This window comes from Mirounga leonina, unplaced genomic scaffold (assembly GCF_011800145.1).
Source record: "Mirounga leonina isolate KUSES-001 unplaced genomic scaffold, KU_Mleo_1.0 Mir_92, whole genome shotgun sequence".
Lineage (NCBI taxonomy): Eukaryota > Metazoa > Chordata > Mammalia > Carnivora > Phocidae > Mirounga > Mirounga leonina.
In genome coordinates, this window is record NW_023270852.1 from 1109005 (window position 1) to 1133321 (window position 24317).

At 45.9% G+C, this 24317-nt stretch overlaps 1 protein-coding gene and 1 non-coding gene across 4 annotated transcripts in view; both read left to right on the forward strand.

The window, feature by feature from the left end:
• Positions 1-24317, forward strand: part of PLEKHA7 (pleckstrin homology domain containing A7) — a 213275-nt gene that overhangs the window by 132548 nt on the left and 56410 nt on the right. For 2 of the 3 annotated variants that reach the window (XM_034995414.1, XM_034995413.1), the window contains 5 exons: positions 5242-5353; positions 6077-6181; positions 9391-9463; positions 10865-10965; positions 19040-19215. In XM_034995414.1, coding sequence (XP_034851305.1) covers positions 5242-5353; positions 6077-6181; positions 9391-9463; positions 10865-10965; positions 19040-19215 — 567 coding nt within the window. Of the gene's footprint in view, positions 1-4294; positions 4469-5241; positions 5354-6076; positions 6182-9390; positions 9464-10864; positions 10966-19039; positions 19216-24317 lie in introns of those variants that run through there. The other variant, XM_034995415.1, reaches the window with a different exon arrangement.
• Positions 3067-3139, forward strand: TRNAK-UUU. The gene has a single exon. It is a non-coding gene; the product is annotated as a tRNA-Lys (tRNA).

Genomic DNA, 24317 nt, shown 5'->3' on the forward strand with positions numbered 1-24317 from the left:
ATAGCTTTCTAACCTCCTGGGGAAAGAATAGGAGTCCTGTCCCCCAGCCACAGGTTTATTACTCTTTAAAGGAGCCCCACCTAGATAAGGTGCTTATAGGGGTGTTTCTAGGAAATGATTTGTTTAGAAGTTAATTGTTTGGCACCTTGAGCTTTCTGGAGAGAAGCGCCTTGGAAATAAAAATAGAGTATACCTGAGATTTGAATTCTGGGGTCTCCACTGGTAACAGCCACAACAGTGCTTTCCATTTAATGCAATGTGTCATGGTTTTCAAAAGGTCATTAGAATCCACACAACCACCTTGTGAGATGACAGTAGTTTTTACCCCATTTTGCAAAAATGGAAACAGTGTGCCTTGTGGAGGTGTGAGTAAGCTGCGAGTTTTGTTGAGGCCCAGTTATTCCAGTTTTCTGGTCGTTCCACCCCTCAGGATCCTCTTGGTTTGGGGATGGGGCTTGGGGCTGAGAAGAACAGCAATAGCCTGCTTCTGTCACACCTTGGAACTTGCCATGGGATGGTGTCTCTGTGGCAGAGCCCAAGTTTTGGAGTCTAGCTTCTGTCTCGGACAAGTCATTCATCTCACTTAGCCTCAGTTTTCTCATCTACAAAATGGATATGGTAAAGCTGGCTTTTCAGGGTTAAGTGAGATAATGCAAGCTAAGTGCCTGGCATGCAGTAGGTGCTGGACAAGTCCAGCCCAAGCCCTCTGCTTGCTTGACCTTGTGTACCTACCCTATGGGTTGCTGATTCTTGGCTTGGTGACCTACCTATTAAGACAGCAATAGGGTAGGGAAGGGTGTTGCTGTGATCCCACTTGAGCTTGCTCTTGTTCATGATGTTGACCGAGAGGCATCTGGGGATCCCAGTAACCAAACTCACCTAAATTCAGACCCAACAGAAAAAAATGACTTCTGAATTTATAACCTCCCTCTTACCACACTGTCGGTGTTATATGCATTTGCTCCTGGGTGTGTAGGTAGCAGAAGCAGTTCCTTTTATAGAGAGGGAAATTGAGGGACAGAGAAAGTGATTTCCTGTCCAGGCTCACTTGACACTTCCTTCAGGAAGTTTAGGATGAAAGCACTTTCCTGCTGGGCTTCTCCAGACTGATTTTTGTCTAGTCCTAACTTCTTTTGTTCATTTCAGCTGGGAGGCAGTTGAGTTAAAACTCTAGCTCACTGTTGTGAACTTCAGCCCACACCCCTCCAGCAAAATAATCAGCATTCATGTAGCCCAAGCCAAGGAAAGAGACGTCTTTGTTCAGATCGTCCCACTGTACTTTGGGAATCCAGAAACCTGGCAAACAGGCTTTTAAGTTAATAGATTTTATTTAATGACACCAAGAGTCAGCCTTCCCATAACGTGTGCAGGTGTTTTGGTCTCCTCTCTTGGGAATCTGTGTGACTCATGTGCCTGAGGGCATGCTGTTAACTGAACCACCTTTCACAGCTGCTCAGCTCAGGGGCAGGGCCCTTCTCTGGGGGGAGAGGACGGATCTTGAGTGAAACCTGTCGGGGTATACCTCAGTCTGAGGACTTGAGGAAAGTCAGTCTCTGCCCCACCAGACTCTTAAGTGGGAAACACGCCTCTAAGATGATTCTTTCAGTATTGTCTCACTTCAGGAGGCTGTACACATCACACCATTGTTCAAAACAGTGTGATAAACGACCTCCAGAACTTTCCATCCGAGCCAGCCTTTCAGCCAAGTAAGAAAATTTTTTTTTAATTTTTTAAATTTATTTTTATTTATTTTTAAAGATTTTATTTATTTATTTGAGAGAGAGAGAGAGAATGAGAGACAGAGAGCATGAGAGGGAGGAGGGTCAGAGGGAGAAGCAGGCTCCCCGCCAAGCAGGGAGCCCGATGCGGAACTCGATCCCGGGACTCCAGGATCATGACCTGAGCCGAAGGCAGTCGCTTAACCAACTGAGCCACCCAGGCGCCCGAAAATTGTTTTTGAGACGTTTTTCTTTTTTTAGGTTGTGGGGGCAAGAGGAGGGGCAGATGGAGAAAGAGAGAGAGAGATTTTTAAGCAGGCTCCATGCCCAGTGCAGAGCCGGACATGGGGCTCTATCTCAGGACCCCGAGGTCATGACCTGAGCTGAAATCAAGAGTAGGACACTTAACTGACTGAGCCACCCAGACACCCTGAAACTTTTTTATATCCTTAGTTTTGGGGTACCAAATGGTGTCCCAAGCATGACCACCACCTGTTGTTGTTGTTGTTGTTTAAACTAGTTGTAATTACAGATGACTAGTTATTTCCCAAAGTCGTATTTACCCTTGGGAGACCTAGGAGATCATTACCCTTATTGAGGAGATTCAGAGGAACATCCTCTGAAGGCAGATCTTGTCACTCGGCTGAGTGGGTAGCCATGTGCACTTTGTTCTTTCAAAGAGCCAGGTCAGGGACTGCCAGGTAGAGGTTGAAACTGTTGTTTGAGTTGGGAGCTGTCCCTGCCCATGGAGAGCCCTGATGAAGACATTCACTGTTTATAGAGACAACACGGTCTCTTCTCTGGGGCAGATATAGTTTGGGCTTTAGTCATATTACCTGATAAGCCAGCTGTCTCTGGGTGTGGCTGAGCAGAGGTCTCTGAAGAATGAAGAATGGAATTGTCTTCATGTTTTTCTTTCTTCTCCTCTTGTACTCTGCCCCCCCCCCCCCACAACCACTGTGTTCCACTGTCCCTCACTGATGTTCAGTGTTGGGACCACAACCAGTTCTGCTCCAGATGAAATCTTTTCATAATTGGCTCCCTAGGTGGTATCTATACCGTCTTTCTTCACCCATCCGAGGCTGTAGGACAGTACTGTTGTCTGGAGGAGCTCCCTGGCCGGCCAGCATCCCCAAATGGGGTGGGGACATGGGGCTAGAAAGCAGGAGGTGATTAAAGTCAGAGCTCGAGTTTGTAAGGTACAGAAAGGGTGCAAGTGGCCATCTATACTGGATCTTCTGGGCCAGTCACACATCCAAATAGCCTTTTCTTTGTCCCACAGAAGAGAAACAGCATATCAAGTTGATGGAATGTGATGTGGTCATTTAAAGTGATGTGGATGTGGGGTGTCTGGCTGGCTCAGTTGGTGGAGCGTGTGACTTTTGATCACAGGGTTGTGAGTTCAAGCCTCATGTTGGGCATAGAGCTTACTTAAAAAGAAATAAAAATAAAGAAATAAAATGATGTGACTGTGTTTAAAATAATGGAGAAAATGTTTAACTTACATTAAGCTTTAAAAAATCAAAATGCAGAATCATAAACACAGTATGATGACAGTTACATAAAAACAAAAAAAAGCACTCTTTTCCCCCCACGACCCCCAAAGCCAGACATACAAAAAAGAATGGAAGTATATATACCAAGTGTTAAAAATGGTTTTCCTTTGGGTAGCAAGACTGTGATAATTTTTTTCTTTTCCTTTTAGCTTTTTAAAAAATATTTCCCAAATATTCTATAATTCTCTGTCCATGTCTTAAAGGGGAGCAAAGTAAACTTGATAAATCCCAAACAAACCTATTTTATTGTCAGACTTTCTGTCCTGAATGTTGGCATAGGTCTATAACCGCCATAACTGAGAACTCATCTTTGTCTCAACCTCTGGAAATCCTAACGTCAGGCAAGCCTAGGTTCCAGACAGACGTTTTGGGCATAGTTCTGCCTGGAGGCAGCGGCTGGACAAGGCAGCCTCTCAGGGCCCCTCTCACCCCCGGCTGGCGATTCTCTCTCTGCCGCATGAAGCCTCTGCCAGCAGTGAGCGGGCTGAGCATGGTGACATTCTCTGAGTGGGGAGCAGTAACAGAAGTCTGGCTGGGATGGAGGCGGGGGGCGGGGAATCTGGAGTGAGTGCCTGAGCTGATAAGGAGCCAGTGATCGTTCTGCCTGGTGGGACTTGCATCTCCAGCTGCCAAGCATCCAGTAGAGCTCAGCCCCCTGGAAAGCTGGTCCCACTGCAGCGGTCCCGCTGTTGGCACAGCTCAGAGAGCACGGTGGTCACGGCTCCTTCTGCGAAGAAGTAATGGTGCAGGGTGTCAGGGCTCTGTCTTGGGGCACAGGAAGGATCCCTTATCCTTTGAGTGGTAGTGGTTTTGGAGGAAGCGGCCTATCTGCAAGGTGGAAACTAGGATTTTCCCTCGTGGCACCTCTGTAAAAGTGAGCCTGGCGAACGGACACCCGGAGTGCTGCTTCCTTGCTGTGTCTTGTCTGCATCCTCCATCTCTTCAGGCGCCTGGCCCAGGCCTCCAAATCTGATTTTCTCCACTCAGGCAGAGCGCCTCAGTGTACTGCATCTGCCTGGATTGTGTTGCCTGTCAGAGAACCCAGCCGCAGAACAAGCAGACTCACTTACTGGAGTTAGTAGAGTCTGGGAATCAGGCATCAAGCTGTTGAGGACAGGCACTGAATTTGTCGGAGGCACTTGCTGCCACCCGGGCTTGGAAAGACTGGCGAATGCTGGGGCTGTGTGGAGGCAGGTGAGAAGGGTTCTCTGCGCTGTCTCTTGAGTGTCATACTGAGATGTTCCCAGAGTTCTGGCTCTCTCAGGGCAGGCGGACCTTCTTGATGGGAAGCATGGTGTCTCTGGGTGCTGTTGGCGACATACAGAGGGGATCTCCACTGGGGGCCCAGGCATGTTTCATTGCTTCCTGCTCCCAGGCATGGCACAAGGGGTTAATAACTCTGATGGTTCTATTTTGGGGCAAAAGAGTGTTCCTAGAATAGGAGTCTTTGTTGAGTAATCTATTTTGGGAGGCAAGCCCCACTGGCGTTTATATAAGCGATTCTCTGTGTGTATCTGGGGGTGTGGATGTGTGCACAAGTGATTTCTTATTACTAATTATAAGCAGCTTCTTTTGGGAGCCAGAGAAATGGAGGGGTGTGTGTGTGTGTGTATAAGGAGTACGGTTTGCTCTCCTGTGAAGAGTGGCACAACTGTGTGTGCCCATCTGATGGGGCAGTTGCCACAGACACCCGAGTAAGAGAGTATATGTGGGAACCTTAGGACAGCAGGCAGGAATGCCAGCCTTGGCCCCTTTATGGGGTGTCAGTGGCAAAGGTGTGTGCATCTATGATCGTTGATTCCCTGAAGCACATGGACATTAAGGTCTTCTAGCTACAGCCTGGAGTCAGGTAGTCTCCGGAACATCAGTCATGGCACATCAACCAGCTCTAGTCTGGAACAAATCTCAATTTCCACTTCCACTGCAGCCCAGGCTTACTTACTGGACTCTCCTGTGTCTTCCCACAGGCCACATCCACATATGTCGAAGCAAGAGAGAAACCAAAGACCGTCCAGCATGGTCAGTGAGACGTCCACAGCTGGAACCACGTCCACTGTGGAGGCCAAGCCTGGCCCCAAGGTGAGCTCCTGGCCACTCACTCCTTCCTTCCACCCTTTAATATTTTGCAGATGCCCAACGACCCCCACCATTGTTTTGTGAGGGAGGCTTCTCCTGAGACCAGTTGGGGTTATGTCACTTGTCCAGGAAAACAGGTGATTGCTGGCAGAACTGGGACTGACATCCAAGTCCTTAGATGCCTTCATCATTTTCCTGGCTTGTCTTGGGAGGGTCACACCTCTGTTCACAGGTGTGTTATGAGACTGCCTGGTGAGATTTGTGACCGATGGGCCTGAGGAAAGGTGAGAGATGGGACCATTGACTGAGGAGCAGGGAAAAGAACCAGCATTGCAGAGAAGGGGTGAGTGCTGAGGAATGAACCCAGATAGGACGGTAAATATCTGGAAATTGGCAAAATCTGTGACCGAAAAGTAGCTTTGCTCCAGAAAGAGTAGGACATATGAGGACCAACAGCTGCTGGTGAAAGTTAATTGAAAAATCCCTTTAAGTTTTTTTTTCCTCCGTGACTCAGACGGGAAGCTTGCTAGGCCTTGCATTTGCTTTTTAATTAAAATACTATGGCCATGTGCCCGCCTGTTTTGGTCTCCTTGCTATTCTTTTTATCAAAGGGCACTGCCACTTAGAGTAAGGTGGGGGGCCTACAGCTTTCCTATCACGCAGGTGCTTTGTGTGACTCCCTAAGTCCCCTAAAAGCTGCTAGAATTTGAGTCTGCTTTTTCCTAGATCATGAAATCCAGCAATAAAGTCCACAGCTTTGGGAAGAGGGACCAGGCCATTCGGAGGAACCCCAATGTTCCAGTGGTGGTGAGGGGGTGGCTGCACAAGCAGGTGAGGAGACTGGGAGGGTCAGGTCGGGGAGGGGGATGGCTCTTGCTGATCTCCTTCCTTACCCTGGCCCCTGGGAGCTGAGAACAGACTCATAATAAGCTCTCTGTTCCTGAGTTTGTCTGAGGCAGGTGTGCTGTCCATTTTTATGAGTGGACCATCTGCTCAATGGCTACAGCTTCCCTCCCCAAACCCATTTGACCCCTTGGGGCCCCCATTGCTATTGGCTGCCCTGGGACCCAGGCACTCATGTGGGTGGGTCAGCATGAATCCAGCCTTACCACCAAGCCCTGGCCAGCACTTGCCCTCTTGATGTTAAAGAGCCTTTGCTATCATTTGGCTGAAAAATCCCATCTTTTCCTGTCCTCTGCCCAGCCTGGTCTAGCACACTTATCTAGCTCCCCTCGCACCTCAGATTCCGAATCAGCCAAACTCAGCTCATTGCCTCCTCACCCCTTACCTCTCTTTTCTCCCCAACTTATTTTTTCTGGACCTTGGTGATGATACCACCATTCTCCTAGGCACCCTGGTTAGAAACAGCTCTTTCTTCTCCCACATCCCTTCACTCAGGAAGCCCTGTCAGCTCCCCTGAGGCTATCCTGCATCTCTAAACTGACCACCAATTGTTCTGTCTCTTGTCCTCTGGCCACAAATAGGCTGTGAGCTCCCAGGGCCAGAGAACATGTCCCTTTTGTCTCCTTCCTTCTCTCCTTGCCATCCACCCATCTGTTCTTCTGTCTGTCCATTTGTTTACCAAGTGCCTCTCAGGTTCATTTTTTTTTTTTTTTCTCTTCTCAAAAATTTATTTATTTTAGGGGCGCCTGGGTGGCTCAGTCATTAAGCGTCTGCCTTCAGCTCAGGTCATGATCCCAGGGTCCTGGGATGGAGTCCTGCATCAGGCTCCCTGCTCCACGGGAAGCCTGCTTCTCCCTCTCCCACTCCCCCTGCTTGTGTTCCCTCTCTCGCTGTGTCTCTGTCAAATAAATAAAATCTTTAAAAAAAATTTATTTATTTTAGAGAGAGAAGAGAGAGGGAAAGAGAGTGCATGCCCATGCAGGGGGGAGAGGAAGGGGGAGAGAGAGAGAAAATCTTGGCAGACTCTGCACTGAACGCAGAACCCAACATGGGGCTCGATCCCACAACCCTGAGATCACGACCTGAGCTGAAACCAAAAGTCGGACACTTAACTGACTGAGCCACCCAGGCGTCCCTGCCTGCCATGTTCTGAGTGCTTTCACAGCACAGATAAAGAGGTGAAGAACATGTGGTTCCCACAGTTGAGGAACTCAGTCTACTGGGGAAATTGGCACATCTCTCACATGTCCTATCATCGCCCTCACAGTCTCTCACATATCATACCATCCAAAAAAACCACAAACTCCAAGAGCTGTGATGTTAATTTTTACCAAACGCTTTGTGGGAAGACAGAGGAGGGCATTACATTGCACACCACACAGAAGTAGTCCCTAGAAGTCCCCTTGAAATCTCTCTCCCCTCAGACTCCCCATGGCAGCTTCCGTAGCTCTCTAGCCTTCTCTGTCAGACACTGTGTTGGCACCTCTCTCAGTGATACCCTCTTCCCTCACAGTCTCTTTCCTTGCCTCTCTGCCCATCTCTTTTACCTGAGTAACCTTCTGACTTTTCCATTTGCATCCCCATCTCCATTAAACAAAGTATGCTCCTTTGATATCTAGAGGGAGAGGGAAGGGGCTATAAGTAATTCTTCTCCCCAGCCCCCACTGCCCAGCCTGGTAACTGTAAGAGACCTGTGTGGAGTATGTAGCTGTGCTTGGGGGAGTCCTGAAAGGCTTCCCAGAGGAAGTGACATTTGCACTAGGTGTGGAGGATGGAAAGGAGTTTTCCAAACAAAGCAATATGCCAAGATCTTAGAGATCATCTGGTCAGAGCAGAAGATAAAACCAAGAAATGCATGAACTCATCAAGTTAAATTTGTTTTTAGCACTTTAGTAAGTGGAAAATGAACAAACTTCATGTTGTGCTTAGGTTTAGTGACTGACATAACTGTTATTTTTTAAATTTAAACTTGTTGAAAACTTTTGCAGAAGGAAAACAGTTTTAACAGCTAAGAGCAGCTCTGGCATTTTCCTAGGTTTGGGAGAAAAATGGCCCTATAGCACTTCTGTTTTCCTACCCTGGCCTTGTTCTTTTAGAATTTTCACAATCACCTAAAATGTTTTTAATAAATGTATTGATTTACATTTTAGATGCGTAAAGACAAATTCATGTTATTAGGCAATTTGACAGCAAGACAATCCAAGTCTCTTTACATTGAATGGAAGGAAAATCCATGGCAAAATTAGCCCCTTATGATAGAGAACTGAACTTAGTCAAATGAGAACTTTGCCTCATCGATTAGCTAACTTAAATTCCTTGTTCTATACTGTGTAAATCAATTTTCTCATCAGTGTAAGTGAAGATATTTTATAGAATAGTACCTAAATAAATAAATAGCTTCCTTTTTGTTAAAAACTGATTTCTTTCTTAATGGAAGAACTGTATTTTTTGAATTCACATCTTCCTTTTTTTTTTTTTTTTTAAAGATTTTATTTATTTGACAGAGAGAGAGACAGGGAGAGAGGGAACACAAGCAGGGGGAGTGGGAGAGGGAGAAGCAGGCTCCTCGCTGAGCAGGGAGCCCGATGCGGGGCTCGATCCCAGGACACTGGGATCATGACCTGAGCCGAAGGCAGACGTTTAACGACTGAGCCACCCAGGCGTCCCTCACATCTTCCTTTCTTTTTTTTTTAAAGGTTTTATTTATTTATTTGAGAGAGAGAATGACAGAGAGCACGAGAGGGGAGAGGGTCAGAGGGAGAAGCAGACCCCCCCCGCTGAGCAGGGAGCCCGATGTGGGACTCGATCCTGGGACTCCAGGATCATGACCTGAGTCGAAGGCAGTTGCTTAACCAACTGAGCCACCCAGGCGCCCCACATCTTCCTTTCTAAAAGGATACTTACATTAGTCTGTTTCCAGCACACACATAAAACTTCCTGGGGACAAACCATCATTGAATCTAAATTTTAATGTCCTATTAAAAAATGACCTTGCAATAAAAATTTATTAATTCATTAATTTATTGAAAGAATGAGTGGATATAGGTAAGTCTTGGTTCTAGCATCATGCCATGCATGACTGGAAAGGGGTAAGAGTATGCTCAGATATTTTCTGATTAGTTTTCTTTGCTTTGCAGGACAGTTCTGGGATGAGACTGTGGAAAAGGAGGTGGTTTGTGCTTGCTGATTATTGCTTGTTTTACTATAAAGGTGAGCTAAGGCTCAGGCCACCAAGGGCTCTTTGTGCTGGAGGGGGGTGGTGAGGTGATACAGGTGGTTATATTCTCAAATCCAGTGATTGGACCAGTGGCCTGAGCTAATTTATAACCTATTTATGTGCCAAAGTGTTCACTTTTCCATATGTGAATGGCCGGTGACTTACTTTACCAATCCTTGCACTCGAAGTGCCATTTGTTGAGTTAAAATAAATAGAATCCAGTTTATCTGCTACTTAGGCTCTCCAAGTCTGGAGTTGTCTCAGCTTCTACCCCGTTTGGAACAAAGGCATACCTTTGACACTATCTGGAGAGGTAGGAAGGATAGGTAAATCTTTTTTTTTTGTAACTTGTTGTCTGGATCTATCCCCTATAATATTGGATGGACAGTTGGTGAATTGAGTTGGGCACATGTACATTTATGGAGCCCCAGTACATAAAGTTAGGTGCTGTGCAATAGTGAGAAAGAAGTAAGACTCAAAATATGGAGGAAGAGAGAGTTGATTCGTAAGACAAGACTAGGCAGCGTTAGGTGCTTTAGAAGGCGTTCAACGTGCTTAAGCAATTCAGGGGGAGCAAGAAATTAATTCCATATTGGAGAATTGTGGGAGGCTTTTCAGAATAAATGGGATTTGAGTTGGGCTTGTAAAGATAGGTAGAGCTTTGCCTGTGTATGGGGGCAAATGGGCATTTCAAGCAGAGGAAACAACTTGAATAAAGTTCTAGAAGCAGAAGAAAATGGAATGACAGACCTGTGAGGCCAGAGTGAGTCTTGCTTGCAGGACATAGTAGGAAAGAAGGCTCAGGAGGTGGGTAAGGGCCAAAATGCAAGAGGACTGTGACACCAGGCAGAGTAAGTTGAACTGCATTTTGCATCCAGTGGGCAGTCAGCAAGTGCCTTTGAGTAGGAGAGCGACAGGACCAGTGCTGTCGTTAGGAAGTTACCTCTGTCATGAAGATGGTTTGGAGGAGGAAGAGAATAGATGTAGAAGGTAGGATATTTCGCACACGCTCTAACTTTGCCTATGAGGTTTGCTCTTCCCGGAATGCCCTTCCCCCTCTTTTAAAACACTTTAGGTATCACCTTCTGAAGCCTTCTCCGCTTTCCCCGAATTTGTGCCACTCCTGCCTCTGTGTTCCCGCAGAACTCGGCTTACTGCCCTGTTTCAGGAGTTCACAGGTTGTGCTGAGCATGTTTCCATGCCTGTCTCTGTCCCTGACTCATCTGTGTCATTCCTGCTTTAGCGCAAAGGTCCCCAGGGAGCACCTGAATGGACGATCAGGGATTACAGCAGTCCTAGGGAGCTATAAGGAGCCCTGAACAGGGGCAGTGGGATGGGCCAACCCAGGGGAGGTGCCAGAGAAGGTTATTCTGATGTGTTTTTTCCATTCAAAGACAGCCGAGAAGAAGCGGTCCTTGGGAGCATCCCTCTGCCCAGCTATGTGATCTCACCTGTGGCCCCTGAGGACCGCATAAGTCGCAAGTATTCCTTTAAGGTACTGCCCCCTCCCCTCCAGGGCAGCATTTCTACCCTAAGAAACTTTGTGTTCCCAGAAATGTCTTCATAAAAGCAGTTGTTTTTTTGTGGGGAGTGGGGAGAAGTTAAGAAGCTAGAGCATTTCAGGTGCATGTTAACAATGTTGTAAATTCTTTAAATAAGAATAATACCACATCAAAAGTACTTTCATTTGTTTCTGAGCTTCTGAGTCCCCCAGCTTTGCTCAAGTATTCAGATCCCTCTTTCCTATTGGTACCAATCCTGTGATTACTCGTCCCCTTCATGCCTTTATCACTGTAATCAGCCAGTCTAGTGTCCAGCCACTTACTGCAAGTGATGGTAGCTCGTCATGGATTTATAGCAATTTTATTATGAAAACTTACATTGAGGGTTAGAAGCTCATGTTGAAGAGATTTCAAGTTTATCTGCTTTGTTTATCTTGTTGAAGAGCAAATAGTATCAAATTTGATTTGTGTTCTGGATCACTAAAGATTCTCAGGGAAATCCCTTCAATAGTAAAACCCCTTTTCTACTTTCTGCTTTTCTGCTTGGTCACATGTTAAGTGAGTGCGGCCATGATAATTAATGGCAGTCCTTTGACGCCCTCTGGCATCTTCAGAGCTGGGCGTGGAGGCTCCAGGAAGGTGGTGGTCAGGCCGAAACTTGGGGAATCCTGAGGCCATCTCGTTTGGTGACCTCCACACATTCCTTCACTGCTGCTGTTTCTTGGGTCCCCTAGAGATGGTAAGGATAGGGTGGGTTGAAGTTCTACTTTACTGGCAGCTGAGTGGAAGTCTCAGCACTGAAGTAAGTGGCCTTTGGTGCCGGTAGCCACAGGGAAACACGCTCTCACACTGCTCAGGATACAAGGCAATGACGTGCATTTCAAGTGGGGTAGGGGCTCCTGCCCCCACTACTCAGGTAGCTTAGCTATTCCCATGTTGAGGGTATAAGGTGAATACTGGACATTAGGTATTAAAGCAGAGATTGAACAGAAGTCAAGTTTGCCAGCCACAGGTAGTTAAAGGATCATGGAAAAGACAAGAGAAGACACCCAGCGCTCTGTAAGGGTTAAAGAGAGTGTTGGTATATGGTATCCATGGTATCTACATCAGCGTTTTGATCTGGAGTCCATTGTGGGGGTGGTGGTTGGAAGGTCAGTCTCATCTTCTACCTTTCCTTCCTGGACTGGTGCTTTTAGCTTTGTTCATTGCCAGGTTTGAGCTGTCCCTCTCTTTCCCTTGGCCGTCACTATCCCCAGTGACTGCAGAGTTGCTATAGGTTGAAGATTCTGGGATCCTTCCCTATTTCTTGTTGCATAACATAGTATTGCCTTATATTTGTAAAACCTTTTATGACCAGAGAAGTACTTCTATCCATGGGAGCTCATTTAAGGTCGTGGAGAGCCAGTGTTGTAAGGTCAGTGTTATTAGCTTTATTTTAGAGATTAAGAACACGAGGATTAGAGTGCTTAAGAAACTTGTTCAAAGTCATAAAGCTGGAAGATGATGGTGACAGAACTTGAACATGAACTCAATCCTCTTATAGTTGCATTACAGGGAGGGAGGACAGTTCCTTTCTCTACTTTTCTTCCACATCTTATTTTGGTCGCCTCCTGCACACACATTGCAGGGGGTGGGAAGTGATTTGAATGAATGTTCATTGTTATCATTTTAGGGATATTCTTCTATGTAATCATTCAGAAGTCTCTCCTGCGGATTGACGGCTCTGAAAACATTGTATTCAGTGGGTTTCAGGCTGGCCTTTTGCAGCCTAAAAGTCTTCCTCAGAAAACCTTCCTTTCTAGGGCTCAGTGTTGCTACTGGGCAGACAGTTGGGATAATGTTGTATGTAATTTTTGGGGACAGCATTTGAAATATGGTCAGAGTAACTGATTGTAACTATATATATTTCATCTTAATACTTCACTGGGAGGTGTGAAAACAGATTTAGAAAAACATCTTTTATGTGTCGTAGATTCTTTTCTTTTTGAAAAAAATTATTTTCTTAGAAGGACTCCACCAAGAGTGTTCCTTAGCTAAATTTTTGTCTGAGAGACAGAAGGTGTACGTGTGTTTGGGGGATCCCTTTGGGGGGATCCTCAGGGTCTGAGAACAGACAAAAGCTGCTGCAGGCAGGTCTAGTGGTGTTCAGGTGGTTCTCCACAGAGGGCTGTGGTTTCCTGAGTATCAAAGAGTTCCCTTTCTCTTGGGTTGCAGCGTTGTTCTTTTAAGGGCCAGGAAGTGAGACCCTTGGGCAGTTCAGGATCCATGTTCTTGGGCACACTGAGGAATGCACATTGTTTAGTGTCCTGGGCCTTACGCCTGCTTCTGATGTCAGCTCTTCATTATTTCCAGAACTGAAATTCTCTGACTGTTGTTAGGGCACCTTGCCTGAGATTGTTGAGAGTATCTGTGGTGGTAGATAGACACAGCCTGAGAGGTTATATGGTCCTTTCCTTGTCTTTTTCAACTGTGCCCACAGCCTGGCAGCTCCTATGCATTACCAGCTGGTGCTAGACGGACTCTGAGATGCAGGCAGCTCTGTAGGAGAGCCAGGTGGGGCTCTTGGTGGCGTCTAGGAGACGCCATGCCCTGACCAGCAGGGCTTTTGTGCTCTGCTGACTCATCTGGGTGCCTCCCCAAAGAGCTCCTATTGGATGCACAGCCACCCTTGGCAAGCAAGCTTGCCCCTCAGATCCAGAATCTGGAGCAAAGAACATGTCCACGCAGCAAAGGGTCCAAGGATCCTCAATGGGGAAAAAACCTTTATTGGCCTCCTCTGAGCTGTTCTTCCTCTCTTAAGCCAAGGGTTCCTGACCTGAGCTCTACAGATCCCCAAGTGTCAGCGGATAAATCACATCTTTGCTTTTTTAACCTATAACGTTGCCTTTGATTAAGAAAACGGGGAAAAACAGGTATCTGTAACACCTGTGCCTTGGTTGCTGGTAGAAACCAGAAAGCACTTCATATCACATTATGACTGGTGTAAATATCTTGAAATAGCATTATGCTCATTGCCACTTTGAAATTACAATAATTATTATTACATTTCTTATGCAATGAATATTAAAGCAGCACCCATATCATTACACCACATTTAAGAAAATTTTGATAACTACATTTCAGTATAACAAATTTCCTTTCTTTTATTTGCATCCGTAGAAACATTGAGAAGAGTTCTTAGGATTTATGAAACCATCCAAAGGGTTCATGCCCCGCCCCTGCCCAGATTAAGACCCTGCTTTAGATTCTGGCTGAAGGCCAGCCAAGACATGTGGTTTTTCCACTTATTTATATTCAGCAAACTTTCATTGTGCTCCATTGTTCTACTTGGTAGGATGCAGATTCTGGGGATACAACAATGAGAAGGATAAGGTCCTTGCCTTAACGGGGCTTATATTCTAGAGTCTCATCAGCATGGAGGTTATTAGGGGGTGAGAAGAGAACAGGGAAGAGCTGCCCTTTTCCTCTCCCATTTCAGTTTTGTCCTCCATCTACTCTCCTCTACCGCCCTGTCACTATTCTGTCTTGGCTGTTGTCATCCCTCCTGTTGGAACTAAGTTTCTGCCAGAACCATGCCTGACACATGGTGAGTGCTCTGTAGGTGTTGGTTACCCCTGCTTCAGCCCTCAGACTCTGCAGCCTCCAGTCCATCCTCCACACTGTTTCTGAATTGCACATCTGTCCAGGCTGTGTGCTCTCACCATAAATCTGTCAGTGGTTCCCCAGTGACTGCAGGATAAAGCCCCGTCTTGGTTTACCAGCCCCACCTTACCTATCCAGTCCTTTTTAACCACTCCATCTTAAACTTTCCCTCCAGCCCTGTGCAGTTGCCTGGGGCCCCAGGGCATTTCTTGCCCACAGGCCTTTGCCTGAGCTTCAGCCACAGCCCAGAATGTTCTTTCCCCAACTCTTACTGGTCCTTCAGGTCTTTGCTTGGGGGTCACCTCCTTCAGGAAGCCTTCCTTGAGCCCTCTGGACAGGTTAGGTGCCCTTCTTCTGTACATCCGCAGCTCTTCTATCACTGCACTGCAAGTGGTTGACTTACCTATCTAGAGCTTTCACCGGGAAAACTAGCCCATCAGCTAGTTCTGCCTGGGTAGATGGGGCTAGTCCCATTCTGTAAACAGAGACCACATAGAGCAGTCATTTGCATTCGGAGTCATGGTCAGGTAACTGCTTACATTTCCCAAGTTCAGGCTTCCTTGTAATTCATGTTTAGTTCTCTGTACATTAGCAATGGGGAGAGGGCAGAGAAGAATCAAAATTTCTAGAAAGTTCCTTCAGTCAGTCAGCTTAGATTACTCAAGTGACTGGTCCTATAATAACCTCAACTAACATATCTTTTGAGCCTTATAAATGGTAGGCTTTTTTAACCTATAACCTGTAATAATTATTGTAATTTCAAAGTGGCAATGAGCATAATGCTATTTCAAGATATTTACACCAGTCATAATGTGATATGAAGTGCCTTCTGGTTTCTACCAGCGACCAAGGCACGGATGTTAAAGATACCTGTTTTTTCCCGTTTTCTTAATCAAAGGAAACGTTATAGGTTATATTATCTCTTTTAATGCTCACACAGCCTTAATGTAAACATCATCATCAACCACAGTCCCATTTTAAAGACGAGGAAATAGAGGCCTGGGGCGGTTGAGCAGCTTGTCCAGGGCTGCCCTGGGGTAAGACAAGCATGCTCACCATGCATGTCAGGCTGATTCTGGGGCCTGAGTGCCTACCCAGTTCATTGTGATGCTCACAGTCAGCCCGAAGGTTGGGCATGAGGAGTTCCTTCTTAATGTCAACAAATGGGCACCACAGTCTTTGTAAGTCATGAACCTGGCAGTCTTACCCTTGACAGTTGCCATTCTCAGCTCTCATGGCCAGTCCATTCCCAGGTCCTGCTGATATTACCTGCTACTTTTATCCAGACTTGGGGCGATCCTCTTCTTCTCAGCCCCTGCCACCGTCTCTCTCCTTACTCTTGTAGTGGTCTCCTGCCCCCTGTCCCCTCATGTGCCCCAGCCCGGCTCTAACCTCTTCATATTGTAGCCAGAGTGGTTTTTCCAGACAAAAATCTGATCTCCCCACTCCCCCACTCAAACCCTTTAATAGCTTCTCCTTGCTCTTGTAAATGTGACAAAACCCTAACATGACCACAAGACCCTGGTGACCTGGCCTTGCCAACTCCAGTAACTTCATCTCACCCTGCTCTCTCCTTTTCTCCCTACCAGGCACGCTGGCTTCTTCCTTGAACATATCATACTCTTGTCCACACCGGGGTCCCACATGTCCCTCTGTGCTACTCCTACTAAAATATTTGCTTCCTATGTAGAGGGCAGCTTAAATGTCAGTTCCGTAGGTAGGTCCTTCTCTAGGGCAGGCCAGGTTCCCCAGCTGTCCTCTCTCACAGCATCCTGAGCTTCTTGATGACACTTAACTACAATTGTAGCTATTTGTCCATGGTCTTTCTATGTGACTGTAAACTGTCTTGGCCTTGATTAAGGCTGTCCCTTTTGGTATAGTGCCTTTCACATAAACAGTCACTGATAAATTATTGTTAAATGAATGAGTTAGAGAATGAGTCAGTCAGTTAATAGGCCCTGACCCTAGGCCTCTATGTTCTAAAGGTTGATGCTGGGGGCATGAGGTGTGAGCATTCCAGCTTCCTTCGCTACTGTTGGATCAAGACCAGAGTCCTAAGGGCCAGGAGAGCAGTCATATCCTAGAGGCATTAAGTTTTTGAGGTAGAATGTTCCTTGCTTACATCCTCATTTCCTTTAGGTATAGCCTGAAGTTTTTTCTTCAGTCATACAAAGTTGCCTAGGAGGACTGTGCGAATTGGAAAGCGAAGAGCAGATGGGAAGGGAGCATCTTTGAGATGAGACTAGGGAAGGGATGAGAAGACTTCTCATCATCTTGGCTCTGGCATCTTCCTCAGACTCAGTGCACTTTGAACTTGGTTCACGTGGCCAACTCCCTGTACTTGTAACCTTCACAGTTAATACATCTTTTACGACCAAACACAGGCAGAATGTAGTCAAGAACCTATTCTTCAGAACCAAGGGCAGCTGAAGACAGCACATATTGGCAATTTGGTTAGAAGTTGTTTGTGATCGTGTGTAGCTCCTCCGTAATGATGGATCTAACTCCCAAGGCCCATTTGTAGACATGCCAACTCTCCATGTTTGAAGAGTGTCCCATGTTGATTTCCTGGACAAGCCTGGCTCCATGAACACTAGTATAGTGGGGACCTGCTCTCTCTATCATACCCTTGAGGGTGCCTTATGCTTATGGGTGGCCTTGTGTCTGGTGGGGCGAGTGCCTGTCCTAGAACTCTCTGTGACTGGGCAGAAGGTCTGGGAGGAGATATCAGAGATGTTATGGGGTCATTGTCCAGGGGAACTTTTCCAAGAATTTCTGCTGATTCATTAGTAAGACACAACACGTTCCTTTTTATTCTTTTCTCACTGTCATATCTCCACCTTGCTAAAACAGGAGGAATCTTTTCTGGGACAGTGAATAACCTCTTATACATGCAAGGAAGGATATCAGGTTTGCTTTGGTCACTGTAGGGACTCTTAGCTTCAGGCTGTTTGCCTGTACTCTCTTAGAACTAGCTAGATAGATTCAGGTATGTTAATGTCAGTAGCAGGCCCATATTTTATATGCATTTTGGACCTAGATGTTAGTGTGGGTTGCAGAAGCCAATGTTGACAGTTCATCTGAGATGTTTCATCCATGACCATTAGTGATTCTAGAAGCATGTCATTTCCCAGCTCCTAATTGGTTCTTTCATTTTGTTTTCTCTGACTGGTCCTTGCATGAGGTCTGCCTTTCAATCTGGATCCAGATTATTGGATTTCTGGGTAGGACCTGGGAACATTGTATAGAGAAGCTTGGACTCAGAATCAGATAGACCTAGGAATAAATCCTGGTTCCAACTCTTCATTTATTCAACAAAAATTTATTGAGCACCAACGATATGCCAGGCACTATTCCTGGGGATACTTTAGTGAACAAAATAGAGTCCTTGCTCTCCTAGAATTTCTATTCTGGAGGGAAGAGACAGATGACAAACAAACTAGTGTGTAAAATAGATAATGCCAGGTAATGTTAAATGCTGTGAAGAATCCGTTTCTGGGCATGCAGATCAGGGAAAGTTACTTAACATCTCTGACCTTCATTTGCCACATTTGTAAAATAGAGATTCTGTCCCTACCTCTCAGGGCTATTGGGATTAAAATGAGATTAGAGTCATGGCCGTACCCAGGAGACACATAGCAGGCACTGATCAGCTCTGCTGATCTTCCTCCTGACACCATCATCCTATGTAGATTTGGTGAGGTTTTTCATTACAAAGTTAGGACAGGCCCCTGCCTATCAGAACACAGAGGGAGGAACTGGTGTTGCCTCTTGTTTGCACCCATCCTGGATGCTTTTCAGTGGTCGTTTCTGGTACCTCTTCACGGGCTTTTTGCAAGGATACATGTGAAAGCACCTTGAGGCTTCCTAGCACATAGTAGGTGCACAAGAATTTTCAGTCAAATGTCAAACTTTGTAGTGCCTCTTTGGAGAGAGGAGAAGAGCGGCAGCTTCGATGGGCACACGTCACATTTCATGGCCAAGCTGGGAGGCCCAGTGAATACCTGAGCTAAGCCACCCGCTGTTACTGCTGATTGTTGGCTCAAGTCCAGTAATCACGTGCTTCAGAAGAACCCAAACAGGGATTCCAGAGAGTTTGCTTCGACAGAATGAGGGTTTTGAAAAACTCTCTCTCGCATACACCTTGACTGTGTACCCCTCCCTGAGCCAGAGGAAGAGAAATAGGAACAGGTACAGCTGCAGGGCTTTACCAGGGGGACCAGACACAGCTGTCCCCGGGGCTGACTGCACTAGGAAAGGGGAATCCAGCCATGATGTTTTCCAGGTGTCAGAACAGGCTGGGTGGTGCCTGGGCTTTTAATCTGGAAGAGGGGAGAACGTGGCTGGAGTGTCTTCTTGTTTTGGCTCCCGGAAGTAAAACGTGCGCTGACCTCTCTGACCTGGGTTTCTGCCTCCCGCTTACAGGCTGTGCACACAGGGATGCGAGCACTCATCTATAACAGCTCCACGGGGGGCTCTCAGGCCGAGCAGTCAGGCATGAGGACCTACTACTTCAGTGCCGACACCCAGGAGGACATGAACGCGTGGGTCCGGGCCATGAACCAGGCCGCACAGGTGCTGTCTCGATCATCGCTAAAGAGGTCAGTCCCAGTGGAAGGTCCCTGTCCGAGAACTTCCCACACTAGGATGGGGATCCAGATAAGAACACTTGGGTGCCCCAAATTCCACTTTCATTCACTCGTATATAAGCACTGCGCTTTCTTTGAGGTCCTATTTAACAATGAATTCTTCTGGGAGGAGAATGCATACACAGTAAGGTCCCCCAGAAGTTATCTGGTCCTCTTCATTGGGCAGAGAAATGCAAAGACCTGGAAGGGTGAAGTGATAGCCTGGGATATGGAGCCTTGGAACCTGGTGTATTTCTCATTTGTCCTTCTCTGATGTGTGGTGGGAGGGACAGACTGGGGAAGAGGGAGAGACAGATGAGAAAGATCTTACAAACTGAAAATGTGCCTCAAGACTGCCCACCATGTTGCTGGGGCTAGCTAGGGAGCTTTTGTCCAGCCACCCCTTCCCTCAAGTGGGCAAACCAAGGGTACAGTCAAGGATCTTGAAATTCTTGAGTTTGTTGGCTGTGGGTAATTCCTTGAGAGAAAGTGCAGGAGGATGATGAGTGGAATCAGGGGCTCAGAGAGGGTAAGGGAGCCCTGGAAAAGTTAGGGTGTGCTTTTAGCCAGTCCTCCTCTGACATGGGCCCATTTTTCACTATCTGGACATCTCGCTCTGTTTAGAGGCCTCTTTGACTGTGGTCTTTCAGTGAGGCCTCAAAACAAAAGGTTATTCTCCAGCAACCTAAAGGCAGGATTTTTCAGCGACTATAAATGGATTTCATATGGTGTGTTTTAGCTTGTCAACCTTTCCCCCCCCAAAATCCTTCTTTATTAGTGTTATGTGGATCAACTTTATTTTGGATTGTTGTATATGGCATTTTATTAAAGGACCATAACGCTCCAAACCTTGGTTTATTTTTTCTCAACGTTTACCATTATAAATAGTTCCGTAATGAAAAACCTTCTACAGGCCTCTGCATGTGTGTCTTTCAAACTGCTGGGTCAAAATACAATGCATTTTTTATTTTAATCAGTATACCAAATTGCCCTTTAAAGAAAGCTGTATAGGGCGCCTGCGTGGCTCAGTTGGTTAAGCGACTGCCTTCGGCTCAGGTCATGATCCTGGAGTCCCAGGATCGAGTCCCGCATCGCGCTCCCTGCTCAGCGGGGAGTCTGCTTCTCCCTCTGACCCTCCCCCCTCTCATGTGCTCTCTCTCAAATAAATAAATAAAATCTTTAAAAAAAAAAAAAAAAAAAGAAAGCTGTATAGTCCCCTAGTGAGAGTGCTCATCTCCCCACATCTTTGCCAGTAGTTGATACTACCAAGCTTTTAAATTTTTTGCTGAGCTGCTGTGTAGATAAATAGTATCTGGTTATTTCAGTGTGTATCTGCATGATGGTGGAAATCTTTTCTGTTTATTGGCTACTTATATTTCCCCTCCAGGGAACTGCCTGTACCTGTCCTCTACCCATTTTTCTACTGAGTTGTATGCCTTTTCTTGGTTGCTTTCTTTCCTGTGTGCTGTGAAATCTGCCCAGCTTAGGATGCAGCTTAGCCTCTTGGTTGATGGTAGGCTGTCCAGTCTTACGGTGAATGGAATCTGATTTTCCCTTCTTTCGAAAATCAGGATGCTGTTTGCAAGCCTCTAATATTCTGCCCATTTTCCCATTCTCTTTGATTCCTGAGAGGTTTCTTGAGCCTGTTTCCGAGTTCCCTTTGGGCCCTGGGGTGCTGACGCCTGGGGCCTTTCCCATCTTCCTCCCTGTCTTGGACTTACAGTCTCTCATAACTAAGGTTGTTTTCCTTTTCATGGAGAAGATCATGCTTCTTGAGGAAGACATGGAACTAAATCCAGAAGTTAAAGCATTCAGCTTTATTTATGCGCATCATCTTCCCCAAGCAGAGTTACCTGTATTTCATATTCTTTTAAAGCTCTCCCCTCCTTCATTTTAATTCTTAGAAAAATAAAAAGTTTGTTTTTGTTTTGCTTTGCTTTAAATAAACCAAGCTCAGCTCCTTCCAGACTTTGCCCTTTTTGCCATCATTCCTGTGGGCCCATTCCGCTGTGCATCTGTGCTTGATTTTGTGCCTCACCTTCCATTTTTGTGCATGTCCTTTTCTAACTTGAGCTCTGAGGGCTGCCTGTGTTATAACACTGGCTTCTTTAGACCAGCAATGGCAAATGGGTTCTTTCTTGTGTCCCATTTCTGCTCAGTTCATCATGGCTGATTAGGGCACTGGGTCAAAGGTAGCCTGAGAATGAAATCAGGCTTAACAGGAAGAAGTATTGTGATTGAAAAGTGATGCCTGCCTTGAACCATTCAGGATTAATTTGATAGCTGAGATTTGGCTTTTTTTTTTTTTTTTAACTTTTTCCTACCTGAAGATTTTGTAATTAACTCTCCCCAGATTCTGTTTTGGAGAGGCTCCATCCATTATCTGTTGGGCTGCCTTCCTTCCCCTTTTAGGGTCTCAGGCTATTGTCCCTAGATTTTCTCTGAACTTTTAAAATTTGTTCTTATTATGCCCTTAATAAATTATTAAAATCCCACCATCATGCTTGCCTAAGGTTCCTTCCTTAAAAAACAAAACAAAACAAAACAAAAAAAACCCAACTTGTTTAACCTTCTGAGTCTGAATAAGGGCAGAATAGCATTTTCCTTTAGCTTTCTGAGAGATGAAATAGTCAGCTAAGCAAATCCAGACTTATTAAATGTTCTATTTTCCCAGAATAAGATGTTCAGACATTTGGTTAGTTAGAATTATTCATCAGGCAGTACTAAATCTTCTCTCTCTTCCAGTTTGGTGATCTGCATTAGAAAACCTCCATCTGTGTTAGGTGGGGGCCCCCAGTGGTCATGTATCAGTCTCTGCCCAACCCGAGTCTCACCAGATGCTTCTGTTCTTATTCATACGGGCAGATGCTTTATGTATGTGGTATATATAGTAGGACTCCTGATGGGTAGCAGAAAATGCAGACAAATTTATCTTTTTTTTTTTTTTTAAAAGATTTCATTCATTTATTAGCGAGTGAGAGAGCACAAGCAGGGGGAGGAGCAGATGGAGAGGGAGAAGCAGACTCCTTACTGAGCAGGGAGCCCGATGCCAGGCTTGATCCCGGGACTCCAGGATCATGACCTGAGCCAAAGGCGGATGGCTTAACTGACTAATCCACCCAGGTGCCCCCAAATTTATCTTAAAAAGGGAGGAATTCATTGTTTGCCTTCACTAAAAAGTTCAGAATAGGTCTAGCTTTAGAAACAGGTGGGCTCAAGGCTCAAACAGTATTGTAAGTCATTGTCTCAGGCTCTAGGCTCTGGCCACCTCTGGTTTGGATTCATTCTTCACTCCATGTGGAGGTCCCTCGCAGATCCTGGTGGCAAGTTAGCTGCAGTAACCCTGGACCCCTGTCATCTGGGTGGGGTGGGGGAAATCCAGAAGGAAAGAGCCAGAGTCTTGTCCAGAGCCATTCTGATTGGACAGGCTTAGATCACATTTAAACCCTAAACCATGTACTGTGGCCAGGGAATGCACATGCTGATTGGCACAAGCCCAGGATACATGCTTTACTTCTGAGAACCAGACCACAGGGACTGAGGGTGAGGTAGGGGTGAATGCCCACATCAATGCCGGGGCTGTGGGCAGAGGAAGGAAAAATGACTCATTGGGATGGGATAAAGGAGGCACAGACAATTAATATCCAGGCTGATGCACCCCTCACTTTCTTCTGTATTGTTTTCTTTTACCTTTCATTTTCTACCCAAAGCTTATTAGTGTTTGAAGTCAGATAGATGTGGGTTCAAATCCCAGCTCTACTGCTTTCTAGCTGAGTCACTTGTACAGAGTAGGTATGCTTTTTAAACCTCAGTTTTTCTTAGTCCATAGAGCTATTACAAGTATTCAGTTAAATAAATGAACGTAGGGGCGCCTGGGTGGCTCAGTCAGTTTGGTGTCTGCCTTCGGCTCAGGTCATGATCCCAGGGTCCTGGGGTCAAGCCCCACATCAGGCTCACTGCTCAGCGGGGAGTCTGCTTCTCCCTATGCCCCTGCTCATGCTCTCTCTCTCTCTCAAGCATGCACTCACTCTCTCTCAAATAAATAGAAACTTTAAAAAAAATATATGTGTAAGGTGCGTACTTAATAGGATACCAAAGATACTTTGTATCAGACATGCTACCTCCCATAGGGTTTGGGTTAACAATGTCATGGGCTCTTCCAGTTTCATCATTCATCCTCTGGATCACACTGATGAGGAGTCTTCTAGGAACAAATTGTACTGTCTCCCTTATCAGGATGTACTCATCCCCTAGCAGCTATGAGTTGTGGCTCTGTTCTGCCCAGGTTCCTGCAGCACCATCTCTCCACTTGCCCCTCCCCTCCTTCTTCCAGCCTCTTCCCACATCATTCCTCTGACCCAGGAGCAGAGCTGAGCACCCTTGCTGCAACTCTTGACTTTTTATCCCCTTGTTTCCTACATAGGCTTCGGAGTCTCTTGATAGAAGTTCATTCACGTATTCTTAAGGTCCAAACCCATGCACTGGAGGGGTTGGACCTTAAGGTTTTTGTTTTTTTTTTTTTTTTAGACCTTGGTAAAACCTCTTATATTAAGGATATAGATTTCTGCCTTTTACACTCATAAACTGTGGTAAGTGCAAGAGGGAGGATCAAGGATTACAGAAATAACACTATTTGTAAAGAGAAATAAATAAGAAACTCCCAGGTGGTAGTATTTTCCCTACAACCCAGGGTGCCTGCTCTGTTGAAAACTTTTGTTCTCAAAGCAATGTGTAGGTGTGACAGCAATTGTTCCTGTTTAAGAGATAACCTTTAATGCAACTTTTTATCCCCTTTAAATTGGATGCACACAGTGTTTTAGCCTAGGCTCAAAACTGAGTATTCTTCCATCATTCTGCCAATCTGAGTATTCTCCCATCATTCTCCCATCATTCTGCCAAAGCCTGCTCACTAACTCCTTCTGTTCATAATTTCTTCCCCCCCATTTCCATGTTCTTCCACTTGCCGGACTTCGAACTGTCTTGAAATCTGTCCTTCCCACTCCCCTGCATTGGACTGTGTTTTATCTCTTGTCTAAGGATGTCTTATCCTTTCCAACAAATTAAAGCACTAAGCA